Source organism: Melospiza georgiana, chromosome 1 (genome assembly GCF_028018845.1).
Source record: "Melospiza georgiana isolate bMelGeo1 chromosome 1, bMelGeo1.pri, whole genome shotgun sequence".
Classification (NCBI taxonomy): Eukaryota; Metazoa; Chordata; class Aves; order Passeriformes; family Passerellidae; genus Melospiza; species Melospiza georgiana.
Genome location: NC_080430.1, coordinates 149119549 through 149140724, shown reverse-complemented (window position 1 = coordinate 149140724; position 21176 = coordinate 149119549). Strand labels below are relative to the sequence as shown.

The 21176-nt window shown below is 39.7% G+C and overlaps 1 protein-coding gene across 3 annotated transcripts in view; it reads left to right on the top strand.

Moving 5' to 3' along the window:
• FAM135B (family with sequence similarity 135 member B) overlaps positions 1-21176 on the top strand; it is a 205910-nt gene that overhangs the window by 128134 nt on the left and 56600 nt on the right. For all 3 annotated transcript variants that reach the window (XM_058037054.1, XM_058036972.1, XM_058036880.1), the window contains exons 5-7: positions 3750-3820; positions 6148-6321; positions 16890-17016. In XM_058037054.1, coding sequence (XP_057893037.1) covers positions 3750-3820; positions 6148-6321; positions 16890-17016 — 372 coding nt within the window. The remainder of the gene's footprint in view (positions 1-3749; positions 3821-6147; positions 6322-16889; positions 17017-21176) is intronic.

Here is a 21176-nt window from a genome sequence, read left to right as displayed (position 1 = left end):
TTCTTCCTGGTGCTCAGGTAGTTTTGCTGATGAGATGTTTTGCTGACAGAAACTCAGACAAAAAAAAACCCAAGCAAACAAAAATGACCAAACAACAAATCCAACATGTATGTCCAAATTAGATTATTTGCCTTTTTTTTTTTTAATTCTTCCCCTCCTCCTCTAGCATAACCCTAGATACACTTAAATATGTAAATACTTTTTTTTTTCTTTTTTGCCTGGTATTAAACAGAAGGAAGCCCTATTATTTGCCTAGAAGTGGCACTGAACATGAATTCCACCATATAAATGGTTCTTTAAACTCTTTAGTTTATTTGATGTCTTTTTCTATATTGTCCCAGTATACAGCCTTTTTTGAATTCAAAGGAAACAATATTGCAGGGCTGGAGCAGAATTTATTGCTACAAAGAACTCAAATTTATTTTCATAGGCTTTTGCTTTTTTTTTTTTTTATTAGAGAAGAAGCTTTGCCTCTCATCCTGCAGTAGAATAGATAACTGGTCTGGTTTCTTTCTTGCTGGCCCTGTTGAGGGAAAATTTGGAAGCAGGGCGAGAAAAGAGTGAGGCAAGCTGGAATAAGACAGTAAATTAGATTTTGTATTTTCCAGAGAAATTTAAGTGATCTGGGACATGCAGATCATTGACTTTGACACTCTGGCTAAATGGTTAAATATTTGGGAGGGAAAAAGGAAACCATTACCTCTGTAGTGGGAACTTTGATCGGTTTTATGTGGGGTGGTCTTGGTTTGAAAAGACAGGTGTATGGAAAATGTAAACACCCTCACTCTGAATTATCATGATTTTGGAATTAAAAGGCTCTCACGCAAAGATATGGGAATAAGAAAAACAGTTCTTTACTAGGAAAACTTAAAAAAAAATACAAATGTAATAGTACAAACAAAAAAATCTGTTGACAGTCAGAATATGACTTGACACCCTGTGTGTCAGGGTGGTGGCAGCAGTCCCATTAGATGGTGGCTCAGCCCTCATGCAGTGCCAGCTGTGGTTCTGTTGGAGCAGTGATCCTGGAGAAGGGTGGAGTTTTCCTCTGAAGGTCCAGAAGTGCTGTAGATGGGTCTGATCTTCCTCCAATGGACTCCAATGGAGAAGAAAACTGCTTCTCTGGGAATCTGGTAGAGAAGGCTGCTGTGGTGTTCCAAACCCCAGATTATATCCAGGCAGGAATGCTTGGCTCCTCCCCCTGGGCAGAGCATCTTCCAAAGGGATGATGGAATTTTATCAGCCATGCTGTGGCACTCGCTGGCCCATTAACAGAAGAGATGTCCTGGAGGGAGGATTGGTTGTGGAAGGGATAAAGAAAAACTGCCCAATTAACAGAAGATAACTGCCTCACTTCTAACACAAAGGAATAGAATACCCCTGTTTCCAACCTGAGAGAGGGGTTTTGCCCTATTCTGATCAGTCTGATTTCAATACAGTTTTGGGATTAAAAATATCTAATTTATGCAGTTTACTGCATGACCCCATGCAGTGAAGAGCGTCTCTTGGTCTCTCAGGCATCTGCTCACTGCCTCAAGGTGTTTGGGGCAAGTGTCACCAGATACTGAACTTGTTTGGAGCAGATCTCAGGGGCTGTTGCAGGTGCTCAGCAGGGCAGGGAACAGACCCAAAATTTCATCCCCTTTATTTGGAGGAGGAGGAGGTTTGCTTTGTCTGAAGCACTGTACTAAATTCCTAGTTGGAATTCATAGTTTAGCTTCAGTAATGATTACTTGTTTTGCCACTGCAACTGTGATTTTTAGTGATAGCAACTCATTAAAAAGGAAAAAGGTTGTGGTTTTTTGTGGGTTTTTTGTGGGGTTTTTGTGGTTTGTTTCTGTTTTTGTTTTTTTAATGAAAGGCATACTTCCAGGTATTTTGAGGCAATCACAAAAGAGAAAGCACATTTTCAGTATATAGAAGTGGGAATTTTCCTTTCACATCTCTATGCCTGTGGCCATGCTAGAAGAAATACCATAGTACTTCAGAAGAAATTAAATTTAACATCTTTCAGAATTTCTTCAAAGCACAACCAATCCTTGAATCTCAATTTTCTTACCAAACAGGAAAAGATTGTACATTGTGAATGCAGTTTCACCTTTGGGAAACCTGCCTGATCATGGTTTATGTTATTTATTTTATGAATCCTATCTGTCAGAGCAGGGTAGATGCCTCTGATGTTGCCTTCAGTGCATTTTTACTGTGGTCTCTGCTCTGTTGTTAAGAAGATGATGATCACTTTTGGAAAGCAGAGTTCATCTTGCCTGTTTTGAGCCATCTAAAATGCAAATGTATCTAGACCAAGATATTTCTCTAAGCTCTACCTATTGTCAATGGGAAAGAGACAGGCACTAATAGAAAGTAATTGTCATTCTCCAGTGGGTACCTCAGGATGGAGCAGGTCACACTCTGCCTCTACTTGCTGCTTTCCACTGACATAAGATAGAACACATATATCTCACCTTTTTGTGGCAAAAAAGTGTTGTATTTATCACACCCCAGTATCACACCCCAGTGAATAACTTCAATTATCCACATTTATTTCTGTGCACCTCCTGCTGTGTTCTGTCAGCTATAAAGGATGTTTACATTCACAGAAAACAACTATTTTGGTTATAAAATGTGTAATTTTTTTTTTGTTCATATGTCTATTTAAGTTGTTAAAAATTAATTTTTTCATTCTACTAAACATATTTTTCTTGGGGAAGAATTGACATTTCAAAGGAGTGATTAAAAAAGTGCTGGACAGCTTAATCCTCTTCTGTTCTAATTTATTTATTTCCATTGATTGCAGTTGTTTTAACTGTGCCAAGCTGAGATGTGCTATCCAATTTATTTCCTTCCCAGTGAAGGTAATGAACTACTAGCTCTAGCACAGTCTCCAAAAATCCAATAAAAATATTTTATTGACAATAAAAGATGGGTAATTTTACTGGTGGGACCTGTTAGATGAGTTAGAATGGAGCTGCCAGTGAACCACACGATTTCTTCAGTAGTTTTGGTGAGCAGAATCCTTCCACTTGCAGACACCCTCAGCTATGTACAAGTTAAACCTCTGTTTTAGTTTATAAAACAACCAAGGCCTTTGAGTTTTGGAAAGAAAGTGGTCTACATGAGAATCAATGGCAAAATACCTCCATTAATCTGCTAAGGGCCTGAAAGAGTGACTGTGGCCCAGGAAAGCCTTCGTTTGCTGAGACATAAACTCAAAGATCAATGATGAGTGATCAGAAATTTCCAGAATTATTTGAGTCACTTGTGAATGTTTTAAGCTGTAAAATTTGAAATTTTTATTAGTTACAGGTAGGTGATCACACAGATTTGTGGCTGTTTCTCATCCAGGAAAACCTGGTCCTTTCTTTTTTTGCAGCTGATAGGATGAACCAAATAAAGGCTCACTCAGTGAGGGAAAGCAGCCTCAGAAATGCTTTTCTTGATCTTGGTGTGCAAGAGCAAGGATCCAATAAATGCAGAGCTTGATGCTCTCTGGTTCCTCTTGTCTGGAGTGATTTTTTTGACATGCCATGGCACCTGGTGGCAGAAAACGCCTCTGACTGCTCTGGTTTCCTCTGACTCCTTCAGCAATTACCTCGACTCACTGTCACATTTGCTTCTCTCTGTCTCTGTGCTGTCATGCTGCTGTTGCTGTGTGGTTTTGCCTTTACTCTTATCAGACAAACCCACCCACCTTTGCCTTGTGTGTTGTAGGTGCCAGCTTACAAAGGTAACCTTGTCTCTCTCTTTTGCAGGTGGAAGATGCATTGAATGAGGCAGATTTTCAGCTCAAGCTGGACCTGCACTTTACTGATAGTGACCAACAGTAAGTGCTGGTTTAAAGCTCAGTTGGTAATGTGGGGGTCTGTTCAACCAGAAAATTACTTTGATGAAATGAGTCCTTTTTAAAAAAGGAGAGCTTTGATAAGGCTCCCATTTGCCTTAGTGTGGAAGCTTTCCTGTTTCTCCCCTCTGTATTTGAAGTGTGGATCTCATATTCCTGCTTAAAGGGAGAACAGTTTTTTCTCCTTGAAGTGTAAGTTTCTCAAAGGTTTTAAGTGTTGGTCTATCTGTGTTGCTGTTAAGGGGAATATCATCATTGACCTCCATATGGTCAGGGTCTGTGACTCAGGAATGCATTTATCTCAGGAGGCAATGAATTATTTTCTGGCTTAAGACAGGAGTTATGAACATGCTAAGCACTTTTCTTCTATTTATTAAATAGCCTCTACATTTTAGGAGGAAGTAGTTTTCCTATTGAATTTTATTTCCTCTAACTGAATTTGATTCTGTAATCTTAGGTGAAGTAGGAGTAGCATGCCTTCCTGAGACACAGCAGGAAGTGTGATCCCAGATGTTTTTGAGCCTCCCTGAATCTGGGAAAAGGTTCCATTGACTTGAGTAGCATTTATGGGGAGTGGGAGGGGATGCAGAGAAATCATCTGAGCTGTGTTTCATGCTGAGACTGTCCCTGTGAGATTTTGTTCAAACCCACAGAGTACACAAACAAATTTCAAGCACATATTTCTGTTACCTTCAAGATGCAAAAAGAGAAAATTTGTTCTCTCAGGCAGGGGGGACTTAACTATCAGTGCTTATGAGTCTTAAAGAGAGAAAAAAGCAAACATTAAGTTACAGCCAAAAATAAAAAGAACTGAAACTTAATATAAAATAAAAAGAACTGAAACTGAAATTTAGGTTATGGAATTGTGCTCTAGACCCTACACCTAATTTCTGTTATCACGTGAAAGATTAGTGTGATTTACTAGAAACAAAAGTCATGATTTTTTAGAAAATTATATACTGCAAATATCATTGAAACGTTTCTTGGAACTAACCATGCACCACTCAACCATCTATTCCTAGGTTTTCTGAGCTCTAGGAAACAATTATCTTCAGAAGTGTTTTTAATGCCTTAAAATAATTCCTCTTTAGCAGTTTCACTTGCATTGGGAGGATCTGTTTTGGCATGCTCCACGTTTACAGCTCAGTCTCTTGTCCTGTAGATGACTCAGATGTCATGAGGTTGACTGCACGCTAGGATAGTTATTCTGGAATAGTTATAAACAAACTTTTAATTAAAGTATTGACTTTTATTTACTTAAAAAACCCGAAGAAAGAAACCAACCCAAAACCCAGAGAAGCTAATCCAATTTGTTCTGTTTCTCTGCAGTTACGTCAATTTCTCTTTTGAATTTTGGCCTCTTCCAAAAAGTTATTTCTTTAGATTGACAATCTGGAAAGGTACTCTGAATATTTTCAGCTGTCTGACACAGGACTGCTTCTAACTCTCACAGATTGCCTGAGTTGATTGTTCTTACACAGAAGAACACAAGTATTGTATTTGCTGGGAAATGTCCTGATGAAGGCTGGAATGATGAACCTGACTCCATGTTCTCAGAAGGCTAATTTATTACTTTATGATACTATATTATATTAAAGAATACTATACTATACTAAATAATACAGCAAGGATACTTACTAAAATGCTAAAAAGATAATGAAAAACTCGTGACTCTTTCCACAGTCCTGATTGGCCAAAGAGTCAAAACAACTCCCACCAGAATCCAATGAAACAATCACCTGTGGGTAAACAATCTCCAAACACATTCCACATCATCAAAACAGAGGAGAAGCAAATGAGATAAGAATTATTTTCCTTTTCTCTGAGGCTTCTCAGCTTCCCAGGAGAAAAATCCTGGGCAGAGGGATTTTTTCAGAGAATGCGAATGCCACACACAAGCAGTGTGGTGTACCATCTATAAACACTCAAATAAACTGAACAGTTTGCTAAATGCATTTGCTTCTGCTATTTAGATCTTGATGTACCTACTAGTGCATATCTGGACATCAAGGGCACTCACCAGGGAAAACCTGAACTGTGTCACATCTGTTCTTCTTGTATACTGTATATTCATATATAACTGCATATGTTCTTTATGTTTTTTGTATTTCTATTTATATTAATTGCATCTACATTAGTATTAATATTTAAGTTTGGCACGAGCACAGCACAAGATGCTCTTCAGTTACGTTAACACTTACGAAGCTGGGGAGTGATAAAATTTCTCCTCAAGCCATCTCTGTCTGTTGCCTCTAGCACTGTACCAGCTCAGCCTTTCACTGACCCCTGCCAACCCCTTTCCCTTGCAGGCTGAGGGATGTGCCAGCCATCCCCATGATCAGCAGCCGCACTCTGTGCCTGCACTTCCACCCCCGCCGGGGGCTGCACCACCACGTTCCCGTCATGTTCGACTACTTCCACCTGTCCGTGGTCTCCGTCACGGTGCACGCCTCCCTGGTGGCTCTGCACCAGCCTCTGATCAGGTAATGGGCACGGGAATACCTGTGGGAAGTCAGGGCAGCTTCCTCTGCTGGGTTGTCTCATACAGTTTGCTCACTGGATGGGAGAAGTAGAGGGGATAATTTAATTTAAAGGCTTTTTTTGGTCCTGGGATGAAAGGCTGGAGATTGGGGTTTAGAACAAAACTGTGACACAGGCCTCTTCCCTTGGTAAGACACTGGAGGTCTAGTCAAAAAATAACAAATTTTTTGGGAAGAGGTTAAGAATTTGGATTAGCCTTGATCTCTAGTCTCCATCTGTAATGAGGAAAGTGCAAATTGTGTTTTCCTTGGTTGTTTTTCCTCTTTAGTCTAAAAGCAGCTAAAAGCATTAACATTTTTCCTGTCTGATGATTTGTAAAGCATTTATGGCAGATGGACTCATCCATGGCCTCTGTGCATGAGCATAATTCATAAAGTGGTTTGAAGGAGGCACGCAGGAGTCAGTGCTGGCTAAGGCTGCACTGGATTTTCCTTTACAGCTTCATCTGGTTTGACTGTGCAGCACTATAAACCAGCTGCCATGGGGTCTAGGTGTGCTTTGTGTTATCTGATTCATAATGACAAGAAAATAATTCAGAACTACTTTAAGTAAAACAGGGCTGGAGGTCAATATCCTCTAATATTTAGAGCAGGTGAAGGGAAGCAAAGGTCTTTCTGGCAATTTACTCAGAGCCCAATCTTGTCAGAACGTGAGATAGAGAGGGCTGGGAGGGAGGGAGGGAGGGAGGGAGGGAGAGAGCTCCTTTGGTTTTGAAGTAAAATGCAGCATTCATATTTGTTCAGCTTCCCTTAACTCCAGCAAGGTCTTTTTTTCTGAAATGACCAAGAAATCTTAATTTTGTCAAATATTGTGCAAAGAGCATAGTGTCAGAAAGGATAGACAAATCTGTAGAGTTTGTTTTCCTCAGGTTTCGTGTTTTGACTTAATTCTTCTTTGTTTCATTTCTCTATCAGTGTAAAGGCATTGCTTGAACATGATTCCACAGAATGAATTGGGATTGTAAGAGACAGACTGAGATTGTGAGAAGTTGTGGCTGCCCCATCCCTGAAACTGCTCAAGGTCAAATTGGATGGGGCTTTGAGCAACCTGGTGTAGTGGATTATGACCCTGCCCATGGCAGGAAGGCTGAAACAAGATAACCTCTAAGGTCCCTTCCAAACCAATCCATTCTAAGGCTGAATGATGCTGTGAGATGTGGCAGGGATGTGTCTCATACCAGCAGATCAGAGTGACATATCTGTGTTCTGCTGATGTGATACAGGTAACTGCTGTATCTCTGATTTCCTGTGTGTTGACTTTTTAAACAGTGAATTAGATTGTAACAGATTACTTCTAACCAGAGAGTTTTGATCAGATAATTTGCTCATTGTTCTACTACAGGAAAGGATGAAAGAACAATAGCTTAAGAGGCTTAATGACTGTTTCCAGTTCTGTGTTATCCTCTAATGAATGGCCTTGCACAGCCTTGTTACTGTTATTAGGCATAAATCACACGATGAGCAACTGCTCCATAGTCAGATTATTATAGCTTTTAAAATACTATTTTGTGGACATTTGTGAAGTATACAATGCATTTACTTAATGTGGTGGAATCAAGATTTTTGGCAACACAATATACAGTCTCATTTGCTTAAGCCCATAAAATCATTTTAAAGAGTGATAGTGAGGATTTATCTTCTTCTGGATAAATATTCCAAACCTAAAGAGTTTTTATATCATGCATTCTCTATGTATAAATCAGGATGAAGACAGTAATGTAAAATAAATGGCACCTCCAAGCACTCTAAAACAAAACCAGCCAATTAAAACTTATTTGGGTTTCCCACAGCTCAGAACTTACCTTTTTATCATTTTTCACTGGAGGCTATTGGGAGCATTAAAAAATTAAGTAAAGAATAAATTTTTTTTTCATAATGCAATAGAAACTGAATGACTATAGAGTATTTTTTTTGTCACAGTATACAAAAAAAAAAAAACAAAAAAAACCACCCAAATCATGTAATCGGAGAATGGATTGGGTTGGAAGGGACCTTAAAGATCAGTTAGTTCCAGCCCTCCTGACATGGGCAGGGACATCTCCCACTAGACCAGGCTGTTCAAAGCCCCATCCAGGCTGGCCTGGAATACATCCAAGGATGGGAATAATTACATTATGAAGGAAAAAAAAAATCTAGCAGTGTTTCACTGTGGTTTCATTTGCTACCTTGAACTGTAATGTGTATATAATGTATATACACATTATTCCTACACATATCTGTAGATCTATCTGTAAAATTGCAACAGTTCTAGACCTACCCTGAAAATAATTATGTAAAATTGAAATTCACTGCTGTATTGAAGTATTCCTGCAACACCACTTTGCCGGAAGCACATCTATAGGCTCATACATGCCATGTGGACTCAGCTTTTCATATTTTGTCAGCTCTGATGAAAAAATAGATACTTTTGTTCAAGTTCTTCCATGTTGGTTGTGTTTAAAGAGGAAAACCAGCAAGACCAATCCAGGCTTTTCCCTTCAGTGTGGTGCATACTCACAAACAGCTCCTGCTGGGGAAACCTTTCCAGGGTGCCTCCATTACCTCCTGCTTCTTTGACAAGTGAACATTTTGATATTGATGTTTGTCCTGGTTAAAAATTCTGATACAATAAATATTACATTAGGTTTGAGACTTTGAAGCCCTCACCTTTTACCAGCCTGAGCACGAATGAAATTCATGTCTGGGATCCTTTGCAGGCTTCTGGATGGGAATTTTGTGAATCAGCTTTTCTAAAAAGTGTAACACAGCTTTTTGACAGAGTCCAAGTTCATAGCAACTGCTAATGGCTTTGTGGATTTACTGAGAAAGTGAGAGGCTGAGTAGGAAGGTGGTGAGGCAGACTTGAGTGAACTCATCTCCAGCTTTGTCAGCACAGAACCATAGAATGGTTTGGGTTGGAAGGAACGTTAGAGATATTTTAGTTCCAACTCCCCTTCCATGGGCAGGGACAACTTCCACTGTCCCAGGTTGTTCAAAGTCCCATCCAACCAGACCTTGAGCACTTCCAGGGATGGGGCAGCCACAGCTTCTCTGGGCAACCTGCACCAGGGCCTCACCACCCTCACAGTAAAAAAAAAAAATATCATCCTAAAATCTGAAATAAATCTCCTTTTCATTATAAAGCCATTTCCCCTTTTCCTATCACTACCTCCCCTTGTCAAACATCTCTGTTGCTCTTTTTTATAAGCTACCCTTTGGTACTGAAAGGTGCTGCAATATCACCCTGGAACCTTTTCTTCTCAAGGCTGAACAACCCCAGCTCTCTCAGCCTGTCCTCAGACGAGAGATGCTCCAGCCCTCTGATCACTTTTGATCCTCTGGGCCTGCTCTGAGAGGTCCACACTATCCCACAATCTCCTCTGCTGGGGATGCCAGAGCTGGATGCAGCACTGCAGGTGGGGTCTGACAAGGGCAGGGCAGAGGAACACAAACCCTTCACCTGCTGCTTATGGAGCTTTGGATGCAGCCCAGGATGTGGTTTCCTTTCTGAGCTGCACATTTTTGGCTCCTCTCTAGTTTTCCATCCACCAAAACCCTCACGTTCTTCTTTGCAGGGCTCCTCTCAACGAGTCTCAGTCTGTACTCTCACATGGAAATATCCAAACTCAGGGTGACACTTGGATCTGTTGAACCTCATGAGGGTCTTGTGGGCCCACTTATCTCCAGAGAAATCATATTTGCTGGACCTGTGGGATGACCACAAGCATGGTGTGGTGCTTTGGTGCTTGGATTTCCTCATCTCTTTGCTCCTTGGGCAGCTGCATCCATCTGCAGCAGGGAAGGGACTGCTTGGTTTTACTTGTCCTTGCTGAGCACCGAGCCAGAGCTTGGTTCAAAACTTTTTCTATGATCCTTAAAGAGCTTTGACTTCTCTAAAAAGCAGCCCAGAAGCGGCTCAGGGAGCTGGACTGTCAGGGACCAAGTTCAAGACTTTTCTTTCCAGGAAGGAGTGGAATAATAGGGGAGAACTGCAATGTAAGGCCATAGCTGTTTTCTTGACTTGAAACATTTCTCCCATCACATGCGTGGGGTACCTAAGCCCAAACCCTTTGACAAGGCAGAGCAGGACACTGTGACACCAGGGCTGGAGCTGTGCTGGGGCAGAGCAGGGACAGCTGCTGTGGTGTCTGCACTGAGTGCTTCTGGCCCCTGCAGATCATGGAGTTGAATTTCAGACATTTAGAATGTGGGAGAAAAAGAGCAGAATCCACAGCAGGAGTTGGATGCCACATCCTAATATGACACAAGGGGCAGTTCTGTTTGGAAAGCTGAAGGCTTGCCTCTGGCAACCTCATTTTACCCAGGGTGACAGGAGATGAGCAGGTGAGCTCATATCAAAAGATAAGCAAAAAAAGGGAACAATGTCCAAGCTTGAGACTGCTTCCCTGCTGAGGCACAGACTAAATCCCTTCAATTCTCTTCCCTAAGATCCAGGGGTTAAATGTGAGCAGACACTTGTAGGAGGAAGGTGAGGAGGAGGAGGAGTGGGGGCTTTGCACTCAAGTTTTCTCATTTGTATGGATGGGTTTGGTTTCTGGCCCGAGGCACTGACTTCTCCCTTAGCTCCCTGTCACTAGCCAGGGCTGAGAGTGCAGCCAGTGTTCATTAGCCCAGCTGCAGCTGTTAGGAAAGACATTTTGCTCCACCATAACTCAGACTTCAAGGAATATTTCATTTTTTTTCCCAAAGGAAAATGTGGTGGGTCTGTGGTGTAGAGGTCTGCATAGTCTCAGGCATGCTGCAAGCACAGTGCCTTGCCTACACTGGAGTCACTTAGGAGGCAAACACAAGAAACATGGCTCATTAATTCTAGAGAGCTCTTCACTGCTTCCCAAAAAATAAAAACCCAAACCACCAAGGAAATTTAAAAAAGCCAGTTTTGAAATTGCTGCAGATAAGCAGATCCTTTGCCATGGGCAGCTGGCAAACCTGTTTCCCCTTGCTTGCACATGAAAGGGTTTTTTTTTTTTTCCCAGCTTTGTGGATTCTCCTCAACTTTCTATTCCTTTCCCCAATTCCATACATAAGTTTATGTGAAAATAAACAAAGTAGGCTTTCATAATTTTACTTGTTTACATTGAATTCTTAATTGTTCATCTCCAAATCACTGTGGAAAACCAAGAAATCTTGGTGGAATCTGAGATGGGGAAATAATATAATATAAATTTTGTTGGTATTGCAACCAAGACACAGATACTCAATTTTTCTGTGCCTTTACCTTGTTCTTTCTGGAAGAGGAAACAGAATCAGAGGGACACAGTGTATTTAAAGATTGCTGATCTAGCCCTGATCTTGCACTCTGCTACACTGCACTGAGGAATTAGGCCAAGCCTGGCCCTTCTTGAGTGATTTTATCTCACCTAAATTTGTTTATTTCCAGGCATTCTCCTGTTCCTCAAAAGCACAACTGATCCATCTATAAATTATACACACACTGCACTGCCTTGTGTACCTTGAATGTGGGTGCAAATTATGCAGGTCCGTTCTCCTACAGCTGGAAGTGTTGCTGACTCCTACCTATGGGCAGCTGGTGTCTGAAAGTGCACAAATTTTATACTGGGGACTAAAGTTCTTCACTTATTCCCCCTCTCCACCCTGTTAGCAAAAAGAAAAGAAAATGGAATTTTTATGCAGTAAAGAGCTATTCCTCCCATAATATGTTTATTAGAAGAATACAGGCTTATATTATTTTCCTCTAGGAATTAATCTGTAATAACTGGGTGGTTTTTCCTTTGGACTTTCTTTTATTTGGTAGTTTGTTTCATATCTGCAAAGGTAAACCTCCACTTTGTCATGTCATTCTCCTGTGCTACCAGCTGAGAAATCACATAAGAAAAGCATGATAATTTCTGAGTCAAATTTAAAAAGAAAAATCCCACTCAAAAGTAAATTAAATATCACCACATGGCTTTATCTGCTTTCAAGTTTTATAGGAGTTGAGGTTAAGTTCAGGACAAATGAGCCAGCATTTTCCTGCAGTCAAAAATCACTAAAGATTTCAAACCAGATTCCCCCTCAACTCTGTTTGGTATCTAAGGAGAGATATGTATTTTCATTAAAATTTAATTTTAATAAACCTTATCAATTTTACCCAAAAAGCTCAGAACATTGTACAGTCACTGATTATAACCTTAGTGAAACTCCTTGGCTAAGAGAGGATCATGTCTAGAAGAACACAATCCGTAAACATCCACAGATTATTCTCATAAAAAATAAGAGATTACCCATGTACCCTATGGCCATGTGCCAATAGGAATTTGCCAAAAGCTATATTAAAGGTTTGAGTTAAAACAATGAGGGAAATTATTGTTGTCACTACAATTTTCCTGATCTGTGGGAGAAGGCAGTTACTGGTGAAATGCAAATAGATGTTAGTGAGGACTGTGAGGGTTTAATCCTGAGTTATGCTATTTCTATGGGACTGACTTATATTTTCAATTTTCAGAGCAGTAGTATTTTATGTAAAAGGGACTGAGATATAAAAATGTAGTTTCTCCAAGGATCTGGCCTAAATGGGATACAAATTCATTTCTTGAATTTCCACTCCTGGTTTGCTCATAAGATTGAAATTTCTTGTCATTAGAAATGTGATGATTGTATGCATGGAGGTTGTTTGGGGTTTTTTTACAGTTTGATAATTTCATATAATACAAGACAGGTTTTTTTTTTCCCCCAAGCAAGAATCAGATCCTAATTTTTTCCCCCATTCTGCTAAAAACTTTGCTTTGTGAAAAAAATTGTTTTGCTTACCAAAAAAACCCAAATAACTAAACCCTTCCCTGCTACAAAAAGCCCAAAACAAAACTAAAAATGAAAGAAAATTATTTCTTTTTTGGGCAGGTGAATCTGAAAGAGAACATAGTTTTTTATTAAACTACTCTAAAGTAATTTTTCTGATTTGCTTCAATAACACATCTGAATCAACATTTATCAAGGCCATTCAATTTCTTATGCTAGGAAACTTAATTTCATTTATATGTAAGATAATTGTCCACAGAAGAGAAAAAACCAGGGAATGATAATTTAATATTTTGTGCTACACAAGAACCTAGTGTTGCCACAATGAATTCACAACAACCTGATGTTGCCACATTGAATTCTGCAATAACAAGTTCAAACGAACCAGAAAGTTCAGCACTTATTACAACAAGCAATTCATTCCAAAAGATGTTACAGAGGCCAAAAGTATAAATCACAAAGTCATGGACACAAATTCATAGAAGGTAACCACAACTGCTGGAAATAATTGCTTGAATATAATCTCTGAGTCAGAAAGGTCTTAAATTTTGATTGCTGGATCTTGCAGGCCGTAATGAAGGAAAAAAATGGACTTTTCAAGGCAGTTTACTGTACTGTGTGTCCACAGATGACTGCTGCAATAATTGGGAGACTCCTTTGAAGGATAAGGGTATAAAATAATAGAATTATAGAATGGTTTGGGTTGGAAGTGACCTTAAGTGACCATTTCATTCCCTGCCATGGGCAGGGACACCTTCCACTGGACCAAGTTGCTCAGGGCCCCATCCAAGCTGGCCTTAAAAACTTCCAGGGCTAGGCATGTACAAAGTCTCTTGGTAATCTGAGTCAGTTTACCTGTGCCACTCATGGTCTCATGGATAAGATCATCAAAAGGCCAGCTCAAAGAGAACCCATGAAACATTTCACTGAAAATATTAATGGTTCTGCACACACTTTAATCCTCTTGGGCGCACACACGTTACCTCTTCTGACCTTTTTTATCCTGACTCCAATTAAAAGCTGAGGTTATCATGCTGGATAAGGATCTAAATGTTGATGTTAAATCAGTGCTATTAAATAGATAGTCCAAATGGACACGTAAGTAACCGAGGTTCATGATTCATACAAATGAGAATGTTTACAGAAATAATTAGAAGAAATAAATACAGCGAAAAAATAATTGATGTAGCAAACGATCCTGTTATTGCTAATAAAAATTTTCTTCCATCATAATGTACTTCAGATAACATTAGAGGGACTCAGCAGTTTTTAAGCCTTCAACTTAAACTTACCCTCAGCAGACTGATGATGTTTTGGCATTTTTCCCAAAAGAAGGTTTTTTTTTTACAGTGCTATGTGAAATCAATTTCCATAAAACCAGCAGATTAAAACCCGTTCTCTGCTATAAAAGCAAAAGATAAATAAAAAAAGGCATTAAAAACTGCTCTTCTTTCCCTTTAAACCTTTGAAAGCTTTGCTCATATTCAAATGAGGAGTTTTTCATGTGCACAGAACATTTGTTTAAGCTTCTCTCTCTGATACCACATCATTTTTATTTTTGTTTCTTGAGCATTTCCAGCAGACCACAGCAGACAATATTGTTCAATAACAGCTGAAATTATTCAGAGCAGTGTATAGCTCTTGTCTGTTGGAAATAGCTTTATTTATTTGTTTGTTTATTTATTGCTTTTATCTTAAATGGTGCATGTAGGAAATACATGGAAAGGCTTCATGCTGCTTAGAAGCAACCAGCTGGAAATTGCTTTGATGGCATAAATTAAAATATACATAAGCAAGAACAGATATTTGCTGATTTGTTCTACCCCATCCTCCTTCTTATGGAATGACCTTTTTGCCAGTATTTATCCATAACAAGCAGCAGTTTTCTTCTACAGACAAGACAGGGATTTGTGTTTAACCTTCTGAAACTGATCCAATTTGTAATTTTGCTTGACATTCTTTTTGCAATGTTGCAAAACTGTTTCACACCAGAACCTCACCTTTTGTATGGCTATTAAGATTTTTTTTTGTTGTTTGTATCTTTAATATAAATCCTTCTAAAGTTCAAGAAGCATTTGGGCAATATTCCCAGGCACATGGTGTGATTCTTGGAGCTGCCCTGTGCAGGGTCAAGAGTTGGATTTTGGTGATTCTTATGATTCTCTGTTTTCTGTCTGTTTCTGTAGAGCACTCTGTCCTTAAAAACTGAATCTGGTGTAGATATCAGTTCATTAGTTTTATCTGAGGTGATGTTGGCACGTGATACACATCTACATAGAGAAAAAACCTCAGAATGGAAAGGCATTGCAGCAGGAGTGGCACTTCCCTGTGGCTTCTAGTTCTGGCACATTATGGTTTCAAGATGTTTTTTGTGCTCCCCATCCTGGAAGGTTTTATTCTTTCAAGCAGACCAGGTCTCCTGGCTACAATGGGATTTAGGATGCTTGGATGGGCATCAGATACCTGTGGATGGTGATCCCAGTTTGGGAGCTGTAGCACAACGCCAGTGGCATTGCCTATGCCCTTGGTACAAACAGCAAATATGTTTTTCCTTTTCTCTACAGTTCATTATTTCAGTTCCACCTTTGCCTGCATGGTTTTAAGAACCCTTTTGGGTACTTTCATTGCACTTAAGTGATCACAGTTGGTAATTTGACTCATTGCATTCCCCACAAGTAGATTGATTTCCCTCTTGAAATATTGATGCAGTTTGTGTACAGCATGTGTTATCAGAGGGACTAACAGTATGGTTATCTCATCTCCAGTTGTTGATGAGACAGTCATCCAGCCTTTCTTTACAGTCCACAATTAGAATTAAATACTTGGAGGATAAAATTCCTCTGATCTATTTGATATCACTGCTTCAGCAAGAGATGACCCATGCTGGAAATGCCAATTCCTCTCCAATGAATATAAAGGCATCATTAGCTGGGGTGTAAGCACTGCTCAGATTAATCCAAAGTATGAGCCTTGGCTGTGCATCAATACTCTGGTGGGCTTGATGCTGAGTAAACTTCAGACAGGTTATTCCACCCTTAATGGATTCTTGGTCTTCAATAGCAAATGTACAAATATAGCCAGAAGGGAGCACTAACCACAATAGTCAGCACTGAGAATAAAACAACTTACATTCTGACAGTTTTTTGAGTAAGAATTTGGATAACAGTGAAATCACATTGCACCCAGAAAAAAGAAATATTTTTCTTGACTGAAGCCTTATCATTTTGGTGCTGAAAGCCAATGCCATGGGAGAGTGAGAAGTGGCAACCAGACTTCCAATCTATAACTGTAAGTTTGGGATGAGCTAGAAAAGATATCAGTAATTAGGAGAGATCATGCACAACTCATGCTGGTGAGGAAGGGTGATGTGGTTAAAGACAAAGATGTTGCATCCATCAAGGTGCAAGCTGATGAGAGGCTGCATAAGAATGTGATTCATGTGGGTGGATGGAAAGGTTGTGTTGGTGAGATGTTATGCTGGAAAAAGATCTGTAAGATAGCAGAGAAAGGAGTGAGTTAAAGATAACAGTCAAACCACTCTACTGAATGCCTAGAAAGCAAACTTAATTTACATTACTTAAGCTACTGCACACTGGACAATGATAATTTTCAAGGAAAATGTGAATTTACAGTGCAACTTGAAATAAACAAAAGCAAAACTCACCCAAATTTTAAATCTTTTCTAAGCAAGGAAATAATACTGCGGCAACAATGATTCTTCTCTAACAATGCTCCTCTGAATACTTTTTTCTTCTCAATTTTTCTCCTTCTAGTTTTGCTCGTCCAGGCAAAGGTTCATGGCTTGGTAAAGGCAACCTGGAGGCAGGACCAGACCAGTCCAGTATGTCATTAGAAAATCTGGTGTTTGGAGCTGGCTACTGCAAACCCCCTTCTTCAGAGGTAAGGAGGATGAGGAATGATGTCCTGCTTCAATTCCATCACACAGAGCATCCACAAAGTCTGTGGAGAGCATGTCATGGTTTTATATTTCCTGTAGAGGGATTTTTTGGAAGAACAACCCTTCAAACATTTCTGCATGAACCACCTGGCACTTGGCTGCACAATTCCTGGGTGTTCAGCCCCCACCTCCATGGGCCATTTCATGGTTCAAGATGTATGGATATACTCCCCAGGGACAGTGACACTTTTAACACAGGATTCACCTAACCAGGTGTCTGCTGGAAAGTGAAATTAATTATTCAGGAAAAGGTCCTGGTTTCAGTTCTTGTGTATGACAGTCAGAGGGTATGAGTCATTGTTAAGGATGCTATGGAAGGAGGTTTTGTGTCCAGAGTAGTGTGTGTATTGGTGACAGGGTGTTACACACAATGCAACAGTGCCACAGTTAGTGTGTGTCTTTGATGTTGCTACTTACCACAGGTAAAAAGGAGAGCTCATTGTGCAATTTTTAAAAGAAAGTTGGTTGTTTTAAAATGATTATTGATTTTTGTTGATCTCTTTACTAATTTCTTTTTTATGTTTTTAAGTGCTATGATTTGTCTTGAATTTGTTTTTTAGTTGTTTTTTTCAAAAATGTTTCCTCAGCTCTAGAAACTCACCCCAGAATATTGCAACCATTAACCTGTTAAGAAACCTTGAATCAAGGCTTCTGATTAACATGCCGCCCTCAGCTTCCCTCAACCTTTTCTGTCAAAGCTTTTCTGTATAAATATTAAAAATATGCAAGCCTAGAGCACTTGGTGCAGAGGAACTACCAGGGAATTAACGAGGGCTGAGAGAATGTTTGGCCTGAGGCTGCTGTCCCAAACATTGGGTCAGTGTATGCTTTTGGCAAACAAACTGACCTCAACCTCTGCCTCTCTGGTACACATCATAGGCATTTAAATAACTGTTTGTATTTTGGGCCAATCTCATTACATTAGAGAGAGTCTTCTATGGAGAGTGGTGCCTATTTTCATTATCCTCTAGACAAGTTGAAATAAGAGAAATGGAAAGCTCTCCACTCCTATTTTTGCTTTTAGTCTCAATGGAAAAAACCTTGCTCTGTTATAATTAGAAAAAAAAAACAAACTTATTTCCTTCCTTATTTTCTTCCTTAGCTGGAAACTCTATCTTCTACCTACCTCTGTTGACTAATTTTTTTTTAATGGCAGGATAATTGTGGTGAGTTGACCTTAACTGGAAGCCAGGTGCTCACCAAGCCATTCTGTCATTCCCCTCCTCACCAGGATAGGGTGCAATAGAGAAAAATTGTGGGTAAAGTCAGTTTAATGAAGCAAAATCAAGGCCACGTGCAGAAGCAAAGGGAAACAAAATATTCATTCTCTCCTTCCCATCATCAGGCAATGTCCAGTCACTTCCTGAGAAGTGGGGCTTCAGGGTGTGAAGTTGTTTCTCTGGAACAGAAGCATTATAACAGTAAACGCTCCCCCTTCACCTCCTTTTCCTCAGCTTTTCTTGCTCAGCACACATCCTGTGGTGTGGAATATCCCTTTGGCCAGTTTGGCCAGCTGGCCTGGCTGTGTCCCCGCTCAGGACCTTGCCCATTCCCACCCTGCTGATGGGGGAATGTTGGAGACAGTGCTGGTGCTTGATGCCTTGTCAAGGCTGACCTAGAACAGAGACCAAACAGAGTTAAAGAATAAATTAGGGATTTATTAAAAGGTTTCAATGAATACACCTTGGGCAGCACAAGAGCCCAGCCAGGGCTACAGCCAAGATGAACCAAAATGCTCACAAAAAATGGGCAACCAGTCACGAGGTCTCTCACTTTTATAAGTTCTAGTCCATTTGCATATTGGAAGTTATATAATTGTCCAGTTATAGCTGTAGCTTATGAAGTCCTATCCTTCTTGTTTTTCTCTCTTCAGTTCATGATGTTTATGCTCTTGGGCTTGAGATTTCAATCATTTGCCCTTGGTTCCAAGCTAGAGAAGGAATTGTTTTGTCTCCTTACTCTATGAAGAGAGCTCACCATCCCCTAATATGAAGCTCAGAACTACACACTGAAGCAGTACAGAGTCTGAAAAATATAAAAGCTAAAACCTGAGGCATCATGTTCAGCAGGAGCCAAAGCACTGCAGTGCCACCAACACCTCTGCAGCCACCGATGCCCAGCACAGCACTGGGAGGGCTGCCATGGGCAAAGTTAACTCCATCCCAGTAAGAGCCAATACAATTATTATTATCTTAGCAGATGAACTATGAAATACCAAAAGGAAATTGCTCTGCCAAGAACTGGCTTTAGCACACTGCTACCCTGCAGTCATCAGAACGACACACACCAACCATCATAAATATAATTCTGCACAGTCCACATGGCCAGATGTGCATTTGCTTAGCTTCAGAAACCTCCATAAGTCATGACATCTGTTATTGAGTTGAATGTTTTAATTTAATAGACCATGCTGGCCTTTTTGCCTATGCATGATGCACGATAATGAGCAAAAGCTATTTTCTCTTGTCTTAAATTAAAAAAAAAAAATTAGAGCTAGAAAAGAAACTGTTGTGGGGCTACACCTAACTCAAAGCAAAGGGCATGTGACTGACTGCTGGTTTATATAGAAGTTTATACCAGGCTGTTAGGGATTGAAGGAAGAGGACTAATATTAGTTCTTACCTTGCTGTAGTGCTTAGCACTGGGTCAAGTTTTCTTCCCTTTAAAAACTTGTAGATATGATTCCAGGTTGTTTGACTGTATTTGTTAAACTTCAATTGGTTTGGAGAATTTTGCCTCACAGCCAGTGGGCATAAGAATGGATTCTATCCTTTTCATGAAATAAAAATCCCCAAAACCTGCAGACCTCACTGATTATGTATATTTTTGTTTGGACCTTCCCTACTGCATGTCTGAATTAGTAACTGTTGAATACCAGAACTCAAAATATACCACACAAATTTCTTTTTGTAAACTATTCTGATTTGATGCAACTGGCTAAATCTAGAGTGAAGCATTAATAGATCTTGTCTTCGAAGGCTGACATAGCTTCACTGAGAGGCAGGACATGGGAAAATCAATTTTATAGGGATGTTGGTTACTTTCCTTTTATATCATAAACTGCCATGAAACATTTAGTCCATGGTTGGACTATGGACTATGGATAGTTGGTCTATCCAGTTTTTAGTTTGAATAGTTCTATTTTCATCTTCTTCTACATTTCATGTGCATTTCTGTGTTTTCTTTGATCTAAGAAATCTCCAGTCTTAAGCTCTTAAAATGCATCTCCTGAGCAAGTGCTTTCTGTTTAGTATCTTTTCTAGGGAACCAAATCTGATTATTCAGTTAACTCAAGGACTGAAAACAGTGAAGACTTTCATTATTTTAGCCTTAGTTATTGTGAGTAAACCCAAAAGAGCTTATTTTTCCCCTGACAGCTGCAGATAGATTATTCTTCCAGAATACTTTACCAGAATACTCCAGAATTCCAGTGTAGGAACTCTAAATCATTGCCCCCTTTTCCCCAGGTCTAAGCATAAAACCCCAGGAAAGGTGTAGTTTGTGGAGTCTGAAGCTTTACTAATTTCCCAATTTATTCATTTTCATAGGTTTGGTGTAAATTCTACAAATTCAAGAAGCAGATTGGATCACAAAAGTAAATTTTGCTCTCACTAGTGTCATCACATGCAGTAGATGGATTAGTGGCATGGTGTTTTGAGTTTATGTTGCAAGGTTTTTTGGTACCAGAGGGGAATGTGACCAGGGGAGCCTTCTGTGAGAGGAGAGAAGAACCTTCCCCCACTTTAAAAAAAGACAATTCACCACTCATGCTTCAGAAAAGATTTGAACACAGTAGAGTAGTGGCTGGATTTGCAGTAGTCTTAAACCCTCAGGAAAGCCAGAAATGTGCTGAAATATTATATTAAAACTGCCAAATTATGTTTTCCAGATATTTCTTGAATACAAAATGGAAGACTCTTACCTTGGCATATCATATATAGGTCATCCTTTCCATTTATCCTCTTTTTTCCTGATAAGACTAGGAGTCATCAGAGAGTTAATGCTCTTTATAGGCCCACAGGTTGACTGTGGAAGTGCTCATCTAGTTTATGTCACTGATTTGCTTTTTTCTCACTGAAAAGGCAACTGACTGCCTTAATTT